The following is a 14,223-nucleotide window of genomic DNA, read 5'->3' as shown; positions in this document are numbered from 1 at the left end:
AAAAATCGATTTACTTCTACTCGTTCTACACAACTCAGGATTTTGTAGATCTCAATCATATATCTCCCCTCATCTGTCTCTTTTCCAAGCTGAAGAGCTTTTAGAGAAATACGCAATAGAATGTAAGTGTGCTGTTTTTAACAGAGTGATTTTCATATGAGAATAAGAAATTATGTAAAAATGATAAGAAATATGTTTTGAAAAATTAAAGGATAGAGGAGATTTTTTTTTGGCTAATGATAGAAACATTGTCTATGAAGTATTGCATACCACAAACATCTGAGGCCTTTTCCTCTCTTTTAGTTTAGTAAGTGTTTCACTTAGTATTCTATACTGTCCACTATTTTGGGTTGGGTATTAAAATATCAAGTTTTGGTGGACAAGCCTTTTGCTTGAAGTGTTCCAGATTATTACTACTACTACTATTTAACACTAGTAAAAAAGGCCCGTTTCTGACACAAATGAAACGGGCGCTAGCAAGGTTTTCCTCGGAGTGTGTATGTTTGGGAGAGTGTATGTGAGAGTGACTGTTTGAGAGTCAGAGTGAAAGTGTGAGTGTGTGTGAGAGAGAGTGAGTCTGGGTGTGAGTGTGTTTGTGAGAGAGTGTGTGTGTGAGAATGAGAGTGTGTGCAAGTGTGTATGTGAGACACAGTGTGAGAGAGAGTGTGTGTGTGTGGGCGAGAGAGAGAGTGTGTGTGAGACACAGATTCTCTGTTTGAGTGAGTGTATGAGACCAAGCGAGTGTGTGAGTGACTGTGTGGCACATAGAGAGTGAATGTGATACAGTGTGAGACAGAGTGTGTGAGAGTGAGAGTCAGAAAGACATTGTATATCAGAGAGAGAGTGTGAGCCGTGCCCTCCCAATCCATGGCCATCTGTCCCCTGGCCCCTCCATTCATCCTTTTCCAGCAATTCCCCTCTCTCCCTGAGCCCTGCCCTCCCAATCAATGCCCATCCATGCTCCTCTGTCCCCTGCCCCCTCCATTCATCCCTTTCCAGCAATTCCCCTCTCTCCCTGAGCCCTGCCCTCCCAATCCATGCCCATCCATGTTTCTCTGTCACCTGCCCCCTCCATTCATCCCTATCCAGCATTTTCCCTCTCTGCCTGAGGCCTGTCCTGCAATCCATATCCATCCATGCCCATCTGTTCCCTCCATTCATCCCTATCCAGCATTTCCCCTCTCCCTGAGTCCTGCCCTTCCAATCCATGCCCATCCATGCTCCTTTGTCACCTGGCCCCTCCATTCATCCCTATCCAGCAATTGCCCTCTCTCCCTGAGGCCTGCCCTGCAATCCATATCCATCCATGCCCATCTGTCTCCTCTATTCATCCCTAGCCAGCAATTTCCCTCTCTCCCTGAGTCCTGCCCTCCCAATCCATGCTCCTCTGTCCCCTGCCCCCTCCATTCATCCATTTCCAGCAATTCCCCTCTCTCCCTGAGCCCTGCCCTCGCAATCCATGCCCATCCATGCTCCTCTGTCCCCTGCCGCCTCCATTCATCCTTTTCCAGCAAGTCCCCTCTCTCCCTTCCATGACCCCCCCCCCCCTCGCATCCATGCTCCTCTCTATCCCATGTCCCAGCCTGGCCCGCCCTCTTCTCCTCCCCCCCTTCGCATCCATGTCCCCCCTTCGCATCCATGCATCGTTTTGTTTTTTTTTTTCTTCTTTTTCAATTTACCTCCGTGGCGTTTCCGGCAGCGAAGCGTCAGGGAAGGAGGCGGCGCTCCCGACGTGTAGCTTTCCCTTCGCTGTGTTCCGCCTTATTTTGAAGGCGGAACACAGCGAAGGGAAGGCTAGACGTCGGGAGCGCCGCCTCCTTCCCTGACGTTTCGCTTCCGGATTTGTTTGTTTTGTCGCGAGGGCGGGGCAGAGACGGCTGGCTGGCTGGCTTGAAGGGAGGCTTCACACCACGAATCCACGAACCCTACAGCTTCAGTGACGTCAGATGGCTTCAGGGCATGGCTTCAGGGCTTCACAGAACGTTGTCCTCATTAGAACGTTCACGGTGCGTTTTATTATATTAGATTTCTAAAGCGCTGTACAATTAACAAAGGACAGTCCCTGCTCAAAGGTTGCCTGGGCAGCAGGCTGCTGATATCTGGTGGGGTTTTACAAAATGTGTGGAACTTTTATTACTAGCTTTTACAAAACACCTGTTCAGGGGTGGGCAACCTGCAGCCTGCCTTTGAATTTATGTGGCCTGTGAGACCAGGGAAAGTATACACAGAAAATGATCCATATTACCATCATTAACCTAAACCTGGTGTAATGCTGGTGGCCAAGTGAGGAGTGCTTACCCAGTATTCTATAACTACGAGCTTAACTTTTCAGAACACCCTGACACACCCAAGCCCCTCCCATGCCCACGTCCTCTTTTGCAATGTGCACTATGGGAATCAGGTGCCCTGCCTTATAGAATAGCGTGCATCCAGATGTGTGTGCATATTTTATTGAATGCCAATTAACATCAATAATTGGTTGCTAGCTCCCAATTATTGATGGTTAAGAGCTTGTTAGCCAATTAATTTGCATGCACATCTTAGCAGCATTCCCAAATTTGGGCACCATACATAGAATCTGGGGGATAAAGGGCAGTTATGTAACAGGGTACCTACATTTGTGTGCCACAGCAGAACAACTAAGTGCTATTCTGTCGTGTAAGTGGCTTAGCACATAAATGTAAGAGGGGGCAATCACATAGGTGAAGCATGGGAGAAGCACGGCTGGGGCTGCCACTTACCTGTACAACCTACAGAAAGCTGTGATTATGCATGACCTTGAAGCCTTTACATGACTGCAGTTATGTTAGGTCTATGGCTGCTCTAACTTTGGTTGTGTACATATAGGTGCACCGATGCCAGGTTATGATGGTATTCTATAATGGAGAGGTTCTCAACCCAGTCGTCGGGACACACCTGCCAGTCAGATTTTCAGAATACCCCCAATGAATATGCATAGATTTGCATAGAATGGAGGTAGCACTTGCAAATCTATCTCATGGATATTCATTGTGGGTATCCTGAAAACCTGACTTGCTAGGTGGTTTGAGAACCCCTGCTTTAGTGGAATCCAGATCCCCAGCTGTCATTGTACAATAGGCCCTCACCACGTAGCATTGGGGTGCTTAAAATGAGGCACCCGCTAATGGAATTACCCCCATATTGTTTGTTGCAATTTGACAATATTGTAAATTTAGTATGAAAATCTTCTATTCTGTTTGATCTGTGACCAGCAAGATTAATTTAAGGTCACAGGTTCAAAGTTAAAAACTTGGGGTAATTATTAACTCACCCTTGACAGAGGAATATCTTTATATTAATTTGAAATTTCAGCTGTGAGGATAGTCTTCAAGAAACCAACTTTGTAGGTAGAAGGTGATAATAGCTATAGGCCTGTACCCAATATCCCGTAAAGTTATCAAAAAGGAATTCTTGGGAGACGGTTCTATTTTGCTAACTTTTAACAGGAATGGGCACTAGGCACCCTGTTTCCATTTCCCTCTCTCTCCCCAATCCTCCACTGAGCTCACGATGTCAGTGTCAGCAACTCAAACTGACTGCCATGTTGTTCCAATTCAGGGTGGGCTCTGCATTTCTTCAGGTGGCAGGGCTTAGGGATCTTGCCACGGACAGGAATGGTGTGCCCAGCTGCTGAGTGGGTCTGAAGCACAAGCCCACAGAAGCAACAAAAAATTGGGTGTGGAATCACAAAAGTCTCTAAAGATAAACAAAAACAAAGTAATCCACTCAATATAATCATATAATGTTTATGTAAAAAAGGAAGGAAAAGCCTCAAAGAGCTCCAGATCTAAAGATTTATAGAGCTGAAATGATCCAACGATCTACTCTTCATCTCTGGCAAAAATCTTCCAATAATTTCAAAATTCAATGTTCATTATAAAAAAAAAAATAACACTACGAATAGCAGTCAGCCGAGCAGCTTTATTTAGTATCAATAATTCACCTATAGAGAGCAAGCCAAAACCTCTATGTTGTTGATTCAAATATCAAAAGTATTTATCTTTGAAAGACACTTGTCTTTAAGAGGCAAAAATAAAGCCGAGTTCTTTCAGCTTTCCGCTAGCCCCCGGACCAACGATGGGTAGCATTTCGCTTAGCTGCTTCAGGGTCCCAGATGAAGGGGCATTTCTAAAGAAAAACAAGAAGAATCAAATTTAGCTCTCCAAACTGCATATGTGATTGCAATTCACTCACAGTCTCATACTTAAATGGACAACACTTCTATTCCTCTCAGCTGTCTCAGTCTTGCAAGGTTTGCTGACTGCTATTTGTAGTATTATTTTTGTATAATGAATATTGAAGTTTGAAAGACTGAAAAATAATATATAAAAAAAATGACATGAAATATATTATATTGAAAGGTTTTTGTCAGTGATGAAGAGTAGATCATTGGATCATTTCAGCTCTATAAATCTTTGGATTTGGAGCACTTTGAGGCTTTTCCTTCCATTTTTATATAAACACTAGTGAAAAAGGCCCGTTTCTGTCAGAAATGAAACGGGCACTAGCAAGGTTTTCCTCAGAGTGTGTATGTTTGAGAGAGTGTACTGTATGTGAGATTGATTGTGTGAGAGAGAGTGAATGTGTGAGTGTGTGTGTGTGTGACAGAGAGAGATTGAGACTGGGTGCGAGTGTGTCCATGAGAGAGAGAGAGAGTGTGTGTGTGAGAATCAGAGTGTGTGCCAGGGGCCCCTCCCTCCTCCGTCCCAGTTCTAGGGTCCCCCCTCCATCCCTCTATCCATCCCTCTGAGTTCCAGGGTCATCCCCCCCTCTGAGTTCCAGGGTCATCCCCCCTCCCTCCGAGTTCCAGGGTCCCTTCCAGTTTCAGGGTCCCCACCCTCCCAGTTCCAGGGTCACCTTCCCTCCCTCCATCCAGTTCCAGGGTCCCCCTACCAGTTCAAGGGTCCCTCCCTCTCCCTCCCAGTGCCATGGTCCTGTCCCCTCCCTTCCTCCCTCCCTTCGAGGTGCTTGGTGGGGGGGGGGGGGGGTTGCTATTTGCTGTCAACCTAAGGAGACACTGCTTCTGGCGTCCAGTAGCTAAGTCCTGTCCTGACCCACAGGCAGCTGGAGCTCCCTCATACTCTTTCAGTGACACACATTGACAGGCAACGGCTTGATAAAGTGTTTGCAGTGCTGTAGCGAGGGCTAATGGCACCCGGGGCGGGTTGCCGCTGCGCACCCCCCGGGTGCGGCACGACGTGACCCTCCCCCCTGGAGCGCAACCCCCCCCCCCCCCGGACCGCATTCTTACCTGCAGGAGGGCCGATCCACCCCGGAGTAACCTGTTCCGGGACAGAGAGAGCAGGGAACCAGCGGGGCCGGCACCCCCCGAGCGCGTGCACCCGGGGCGGACCACCCCTCCCGCCCCCCCCTTCCTACACCACTGAGTGTTTGAGTGATATTTAGTTTAGATTTCATGATATTCATATGTACAGATGTGTAGCTTTCAAATAAATTAAAAAGGTGTGCAGTAAGAAACCAAAAAGAAAAACCTTTTGTCCTTTACCTGTAAAGACGCAGTTTATCCAGTAGAAACAGCTTTAGACGTGTTTCAGATGGAAGAAGGGAAAAAAACGACAATGTGTATCAGCAGCTCGTAGGTGTGCTTGGTTTTGATTGTATGGGAATGACGGCTGTGTTGGGGAGTGGAAATAGAGATTAACCAATGGGGTTCCTTGCTTACATTGTAGTTGATTGGGTCAGTTCCACTCGTGTGTAGTAATGGTCCTGCTGCATGGCCAAAGTCGGAGAGGAGAGGGGGGTGCGGCGGAACGGTGAGCGAGAGGCTGGGGGAGGGTGGTTAAGGGGGAGTGTGGGCGCGGGGACGGGGTGCAGTGGCGATTTTGTTTGGTTTTGAGTGAAAACGACAATGTGTATCAGCAGCTCGTAGGTAGGTGTGCTTGGTTTTGAGTGTATGGGAATGACGGCTGTTTTGGGGAGTGGAAATAGAGATTAACCAATGGGGCTCCTTGCTTACATTGTAGTTGATTGGGTCAGTTCCACTCGTGTGTAGTAATGGTCCTGCTGCATGGCCAGAGTCGGAGAGGAGAGGGGGGTGCGGCGGAACGGTGAGCGAGCGGCTGTGGGAGGGTGGTTGAGGGGGAGTGTGGCGGGGGGACAAGGTGCAGTGGCGATTTTGTTTGGTTGTGATTGAAAACGACAATATGTATCAGCAGCTCGTAGGTGTGCTTGGTGTTGAGTGTATGGGAATGACGGCTGTGTTGGGGAGTGGAAATAGAGATTAACCAATGAGGCTCCTTGCTTACATTGTAGTTGATTGGGTCAGTTCCACTCGTGTGTAGTAATCATCCTGGTGCATGGCCAGAATGGGAGAGGAGAGGGCGGTACAGCGGAACGGTGAGCGAGCGGCTGCGGGAGGGTGGGTGAGGGGCAGTGTGGGCGGGGGGACGGGGTGCAGTGGCGATTTTGTTTGGTTTTGAGTGTATGGGAATGACGGCTGCGTTGGGGAGTGGAAACATAGATTAACCAATGGGCTTCCTTGATTCGTTGAGTGTCTTTGCTCTGCCCTTGACGTCATCACATTGTGACGCGAGGGCGGGGCAGACACTCATGGCCAAACCGGATATCTCGCCTGCCTCAAGTTTCCGGCTTGAGGCTTCATTCGAACATTGGAGGTGCCTTTTATATATAGAGATTATATGATTATATTGAGTGGATTACTTTGTTTTTGTTAGTCTTACCACAGAACCAGGAGTGCCCAGAAAGAGAAATAATACAATGTAATCTGAAGAGAACAAGAGAACATGTCCTTGCTTGCACGTTCCCAGTTTTATAAAGCACAGATACTTTCCACCACTCTATAAAATAACAATCCTATTTTGTTTTTTAGATGCCAGAAACTGCAAAACTCAATAAGGACTTCACCTGTACATTTACTTTCAAGAACACTTTGAAAATTCCTTTGGAGAGCTGCAAATTACACGTGGAAGGGTTGGGCTTATTTAAGCTGGAAACCTTTGATGAAGGGTGAGGCAAAAACTTACATAGTGCTGTACTGAACTTGTGACACGAGAATGTAGAGAACATTTTTTCCTCTAGATTCTAGGTGGCTTGAGAATTGTGCCTTAAATATATTCGTTACTGGTTCTTTATGGAACTCGGTGAAACCTCCAAGACAGTGCCTCTCAATCCTCATGTGGAGACATACTTGGTCAGTCAGGGTTTCAGGATTATCACAATGAATGTGAATGAGATAGATCTGTATACACTGGTTCTCCAGCATATGCAAATGTATCTCATCATAGTAATCTTGAAAACCATACTGGCTAGGTAGGCCTCCAGGAGAGGGTTGGGAAGCACTGCAGTGCTGTAGGAAGCCCCTACAGATTGTTACTTCATTGCAAGGAGTAAAAACATGAAACACAAGCACAGGACTGAAATCCAGTCATTTAACATTCAGTTCACACACTTTGAAAACATGACATCGCATATAGTGATAATTCTGAAAAGGTAACTAATATTTAGGTGCTAGTCTGCTGTGTGCTACGCACAAATTCTTTATCAGAATACTATCGTAAGTGGGTGCTTACGTGCCAACATTTAGAGTGCAGCTTTGTTCGCCATGTCAATGGCTAGTGTAGGTGACCGTGACTAAATGTTGCAGTTTGGCACATAACTGACAATATTCTAGAATCTTAGGATGTAAGTGTTGGGCATGCCCCTGACACCCCTATGCCCCTCCCATGCACGCCCCCATTTCAGTCACGCGATTTACATTTTCCATGCTGTTTCTAGTATATCTACTAAGTGCAGTTATGTAACTGCAAATTAGTACAAATTAGCACCAATTAACTCCATTTATTGGTGATTATTGGTTTAGTGCTAATTAGCTGCTAATTAGCCAATTAACTTATGCACGTAACTGGCACTATTCTATAACCTGCGTACACAATTGCACACACTAAGAGCGAAAATGCATGTGCAAGATTATAGAATGAGGGGGACAGTATCTATAATATTTTCCCCCGGATTCCATATAGCATGCCTAGAGTTCTGCGATGAAATCCAGGCCGATTCTATAACAGCGTGCGTAACTTAATTGACTTAATAAGCTAATCAGTATTGTTAACAGCACTTAAGCAATAATGAGCAGTAATTGGCAATAATTATAATTTATGTACACAAATCCCTAAGCGTATTCTGTAAAGCACTGTTCCTAAATTCTAACATGCGCAAGCAAAAGTGGGTATGGTTATAGGCTGGGAAATGGGCATTTTGTGGGCATTCCAAAAGTTACGTGCACTATTATAGAATATGGCTTAATGCACCCTAATCTATGTATGGAGAGTTATGCCACTTTTTCGTTGGTATAAATGGATGTGTGTAGTTTTAGGTGTTGAGAATTCCACCTAAGCGTATTCTATATACCATGCCTAAATTTAGGCATCACTTTTATAATTAAGCCTAGGCGGAAATGTTTACTGCATAGATTTTTTAGGCACCATATATAGAACCTGGCCCTTTATGTTGAGAGGGTAGGCAAGAGTTACAGATATACACATTCCTTCCATACTCTTGCAAAATCATAAGTAAGGGTGTGCACTCAAGCAAGTGAATTTACAGAGTGTAAGTCCTCAGTCTGTGAGACAATACTGTATATCTTACTGAATGAGTAACCCAAAGCCCAGTGTCATCAGGGAGCTGAAAGATCGGTTCGTTATGAAAACTAATCTCTCGCCTTGGTCATAGGGTTTGTGCCTTGGCAATAGACCAAGGTACATTGGTAGGGCAATGTTAGGAAGCTGTCAATTCCCTGGCCAATAACATTCCTGACCATTTAAATTGTGTTCAGGGGGCTGGCCACTGATATTCAGTGCTTCTGGGCAGTGCCGCTGAATATCAGCACTAATTAGCCATAGTCTGGGCAGGAGATGGGCATTACGGGGGGTGGAGTCCTCAGTTAAGCAGGTGCCAACAATATTCAGTGCTGGTGCCCACATAGCTAACCAGGCATATAGGATTGCACAAAAAGCAGTCTTAAATTTGCCCAATTAGCTATGTGAGTGCCGGTACTAAATACTGACCAGCACCCATATAACTTCTGAATACCAAAATGCAGACTGGAGATGACCTCCCGGCCCCCCCCCCCCTCAACCATCTCCAATCCCTCCTCCTGCCCCTAACCATCTACAATCCCCTCCAACAAGATCTGATCCCATCTCTCGCCCCCCAACCAGCTGCAATCCCCCCTCCTACTCACCCCCAAGTAGCAGCAGGCCCCACTGGGACTACCTTTACTGACCTGGCAGTTTAGTGGTTAGTAGAGGCAAGAACAAACCCCTCTCACTCCTGTAATTCAAGGCCTCTGAGTAAAAATAGCCACCACGGTATTAATGCTAGGGATCAGCCTCTAGCAACAGTACCATGAGACTACCATTAGAGGTCATAACAGCCATTTATAGAGGTAGTACCATGAGACTACCACTAGAGGTGGACATTTTCACTGAAGAGCTGTGAGGGACAGGAAGAAGTGGTGTGACTTGAGGGTGGGCAGAAGGGGAGATCAGAGCTGCTCGATGGAGTTAAGGGGGTTGGAGCTGGCTGGGGTGGGCAGGAGGGGGATCAGAGTTGATTGGGTGGGCAAGAAGGGGGATCAAAGATTTTTGAGGGGAGCAGAAATGAGGATCAGAGCTTTTGGGAGGTGGGAAAGGAGAAATGTAAATTCCCCAGAGAAGCTCAGAGAGAAAAGATTTTTGGAGCTAGGTTCGAAGACTCGACATTGGTGTCAGCATCGCTGTCTTCAGCATCAGGTGTGTTGGTCCATATAGCTGTGAGACCCATGCACACTGGGAGTTACCATACATCGAGTAGGTCTCTACCTGTCTCGATGCCAGCCGCTATACAGGCCTCCCCTGGACCGATCGGTGTCAGACCCAACCCTGAGGTAACAAGAGGGCTCAACATCGTCCTCTTCAGCACCAGGGAGCATCGATGCCAGGCATCGGAAGAAGCATCTGCATCGATCCCCCTCGACCCATGGTCCCGGGAGCTCTGGAAGGACTGCTCCCCTTCCATACAGGAGGTGCCAATCTGTGAGTCTCCACACAGCCAGGACCAGTCACCTACTTTGAACCTGCAGATTCAGCAGCCTGCTTCTACACCGGCATGCCAGCCTTTCCCAATGTCAGCCTTTGGTGAGCGCCTCTGGGCCTTGCTCCCTGAGCTTTTAGCGGGATTCTTGCAGAGTGCATCGGCATCTGGGGTGCTTGCACCAACCAATCCTCTTGCTGCAGTCCCGCATCGCCATCAGCCTGCAGTGAGGTTTCCAATACGAATGTCGCGGTCTCGGCATCGACTGTCACCCTGTTGGTACACCCTCAATATTGGTGGTGGAAGCTTCGCTAGAGTCAAGTTCAGAGCCGACACCTTGACGCCCCTGTAAATTCTTCTGCCCTCCCCAACCCAATAGAATGTTCCACACAGTTAAGGAGAGAAGAAGTGAAGGCCACCCAAAGATGAGAAAATATTCTTTTTATTATTTACCAAACAAGAAATTAGACTACAATTCTTTTCTCATGGGAGAGTTACAACAAAGCTGCACATAGGTGCTTTCTCTGAGTACTTCTCTCTAAATAAGTCCTGTCATCTATCACATTTTATACTCTTCTATAATTACATAGCTCAAGCAGCTCATTAGCATTATCTCCGATCACAATGTAGATAATTAAGTTCAGACTGCCCTGATCAAGATTATTGGAAAGGTCTAAGGCAACATCATTACTGATTAGCATGTTCCACTTGCAGCATCATAGTGATTAGCATGTTCCATTTCGTCAGCAAACATTTATCTATGTTTCCAGGCCTGATAACTGCAAAAAGCCCATGGACTACATTCTTTCATAAACACCTTGTTTGGAATATTGCTTCATGTTCCTCTTTCTGCCAGTCTGTCAGCAAGAGCTCATGAGTCTCTGGGTCACACAGAGGGTATGATTTTTAGGTCTGGCTGACAGATTCAGGCCTCAGGACTTGGTTCAGGGAAGGCCCAGACAGGTTCATTATTTACACCCCTCTCAGGGTCATGGTACCTCTACATCGAGGTGGGCTTGATCTCAGCCCTCCCATGAGGAAATCTTGGCTAACACTGATCAAGAGCGCTCATGTGACTCAGAAGAGGATCCACAGTACTTCTCAGAGGAGGAGTCCTATGGCATCCCATCTGATACCTCCCCCTCACAGGAAAGGAGGAAGTCCTTTTGCCTCCTTTTCTCCCTGCCGCTCTGGGCCGGCGTCCATCTGGCCGGTGACCCTGGAAGTGCGGGCAGGCTCCGAGGTCAGGAAGGGCAGCGCTGAGTTCCCAAAGCAGTGATGAGCTGTGTTCGGCGCTTTGCAACCCGTCCGGGGAGAGTCCGGGGAGATCGGGATGGCCTGGTTCGTCAATCAGGCTACTCTGCATTCCAGGGGGGAGGGGTGAAGCCGCGATCAGTTTACGGCGGCCCTTGGCAGCCCACCAGAGAGGATGGTCGTTCGCTCCTCAAGGTGAGACCCTCAATCCGGGCTAGTGCGGCTGTTCATCGGTCTGCCAACCTCCGGTCCGCTTTGGGTTCACTTAGGGTTCGGTTGGCCCGTTCCCTGCCGAATATCAGCTAGGGTCGACGGAGCCAGCTGCCCTAATGACCTCTATGTTCAATCATTTTTATGTTCAATCATTTTTATGTTCAATCATACCAGATTTAAATGACAACGTCCCTTTTGTGAACCGAGTTGGATGTTCATATTTTGGGCCCTCCTAAGTCCCATCCAGAATACGCCCAGATGATGCTATGGACATGCTACAGTGTTAGATGCCCATATTGTGCCTTTGTAAAATTGGGATTTGGTTGTCCATGCAATATTGACATCTATATGCCAGTTTTTAGCCATCCAAAACAAGAATAGAGCTTCTAAAATAAGTACCATTGGGGGTCTTTTACAAAGGCACGCTAGCATTTGTAGTGTGTGTTAAACATTAGAGACACTCACAGGCACATATGGGCATCTCTTGCATTTAGCACATGCTTATTTTTAGCATTCACTAAAAACGCTAGCACACCTTTGTAAAAGAACCCCATTGTTTCCTGAAAAATATTTAAAAATCCAGATTAAGGTCTATCACAATTTAACTCAAACATTTAGTGTTGTTTATGCTTAAACGTGACTGAGACCAAGTTGTTGATAGGCATATACTATAAATATGCATTGTACAGAGCAGTGTGCATATTAATAGCTTCATCTTTCCCTGTGCTAAACTGCTTAATGTGAATGACACTATTAGTCCAGGAAAACCCTTATCTGTCCCTTTTCACAAATTAGAGCTGTTCCAGCAACCACCACCCCCCCCCCCCCCCCCACCCTCAATATGTCTGACTTCAGTCAGTGTTGGTTTCTGGCCAAGCTGCTATATCCTAAACCAACAAGAGATGTATTGTAAAATGCCCCCTAAGCTTCTGTATGATATTGAAATATTATAACAAAGGTATGTTACTTTCTCATTTCAAAGTGAAAAAACAATTAGCAGGTATTCATTTAACTAGTAGAAATAATTTTAAAAATTGAAAGCCACAGAGAATAGTCTTGAGCTAACTGTGTGGGATATAATGTTGAAAAATAAATAGATACATACATACCGTGAAAATAATTGTTAACATTTTTTCTTTCTCTCTTTTCCCTCTCCTTCAGGGATCTTGAGCCAGGCAAGATCTTCAGATCTAAGATAATATGTGCTCCTACTAAAACTGGAGAAAAGAAAATTGTGGCCAAACTCAATTCCAAACAGGCCAAAGGGATGTCAGTGGAGAAAATGATAACCATTTCATAGTGGCATTTTACAAATCGTAAAACTGGTGGTTAAATTCCAACTAATCTTATATACCCCCCCCCCCCCCCCCCCCAATATTTAAAACCATTTAACTGCTTGGCACCATGATTTTTGGTGCTAATTTCATGGTACTCCATTAAGTGCCCTTTACTGAATTACCCCCATAGTGAATTGTTGCCTGCTTCTACTCCTATACAGAACTTATGCTCATCTCCGTAGGAATATTTGTTATTGACAGCTTTCTGTTATTTGTCTAGAGTGCACAAGACCTGCAGTTTTTATGTATCATGCTCCCTGTCTTTGGAATAATTCACCTGTTTAATTTCATTTGGAATTAAATTATAAAGATTTAGGAAAAAAAATGAAATTGTGGTTGTTTGTAACCTATGGTTAGAAGTGCAATTTGGGAATAATACTGGTAGGGCAAGAATAAAACAGGAGAACAGTTGTTTTAGAAATGTTGTAATGTTTGTATTTGTGTGTGGATTTCATTATAAAATTTGCTTGGAGATTGTATTTGAAATGTAAGCAAAAACATTACATTGAATAATAAACAACTAAACTCACAAAGCCTAGCACACCTTACTAGAAGCCAGTCCCATCGCTCATGATGTTTACTACTCCAAGTGGTTCCAAAATCTGGTTTTCCAGAAATGAATATTCATGACGGACTTTTGTATATGTTTGCTCTTAGAATCCTCTTAATTGACATATTGCAGTTATACAACCAGAGCTATTGTAAGTTCAATAACAAGATTTGTAAATCACTGCAGTATTGTGAATACATGTATACATACAGTGGACTCCTTTTATTATGAACTGCTTTCCATTAAGCAATACCTGCCTGTCTCAGAAGATTCATTATTTTAGGAGAAAGCAGCTTCCTCACTGATACCTATCAGCAGGGAATAAAAATTCCTAATCAAGCAGCTCTACTATCTCTATCTGATTGTCATAAGAGGAAGCTAGGAATCCTGTGCCTTTGGCATTTTTGAACTAGAAAGACACAAAGTGATGTGTCTACTCTAATTGCATACTTCACTCCGTACTTTTTCACTGCCACTCTGTTAGTTTTGTTCCACTGACGTATCCCGGTAGAAAACAGGACATCCTGCAAAACTCATTATTTCAGTGGCTAGTGGAATCCAGAATAAGTGGTGAGATAGGGTAAGGTCTCCCTCACCTTCACTTCCTCCCACAGTCTGTCTTCCATTACCTTCAGCGCAGCTGATAGGTGCTTCAGTGTCCCCAATATTGAGGAAACTCCTTCACTGTGTCCAGGAACACCCTGTGTGTGTGTATAATTTCTGATAAAACTAGCTCTTAAAAATGTAAGGGGCCTTTCTAATAAAATATGTAAAGTTTTGGGTTAATACTCTATTACT

At 45.4% G+C, this 14,223-nt stretch overlaps 1 protein-coding gene across 1 annotated transcript in view; it reads left to right on the top strand.

Annotated features, from left to right (window-relative positions):
* The window catches only part of TGM4 (transglutaminase 4), a 172,678-nt gene extending 159,386 nt beyond the window's left edge, over nt 1–13,292 (top strand). Inside the window, exons 13-14 of the mRNA XM_030209285.1 lie at nt 6,872–7,008; nt 12,700–13,292. Coding sequence (XP_030065145.1) covers nt 6,872–7,008; nt 12,700–12,838 — 276 coding nt within the window. The 3' untranslated portion in view covers nt 12,839–13,292. The remainder of the gene's footprint in view (nt 1–6,871; nt 7,009–12,699) is intronic.
* Nucleotides 13,293–14,223: the final 931 nt, after the last annotated feature.

The sequence above is a fragment of the Microcaecilia unicolor genome, chromosome 1, assembly GCF_901765095.1.
Source record: "Microcaecilia unicolor chromosome 1, aMicUni1.1, whole genome shotgun sequence".
NCBI lineage: Eukaryota > Metazoa > Chordata > Amphibia > Gymnophiona > Siphonopidae > Microcaecilia > Microcaecilia unicolor.
The sequence above is the reverse complement of the archived record's forward strand: the minus strand, read 5'-3'. Positions and strand labels throughout refer to the sequence as shown.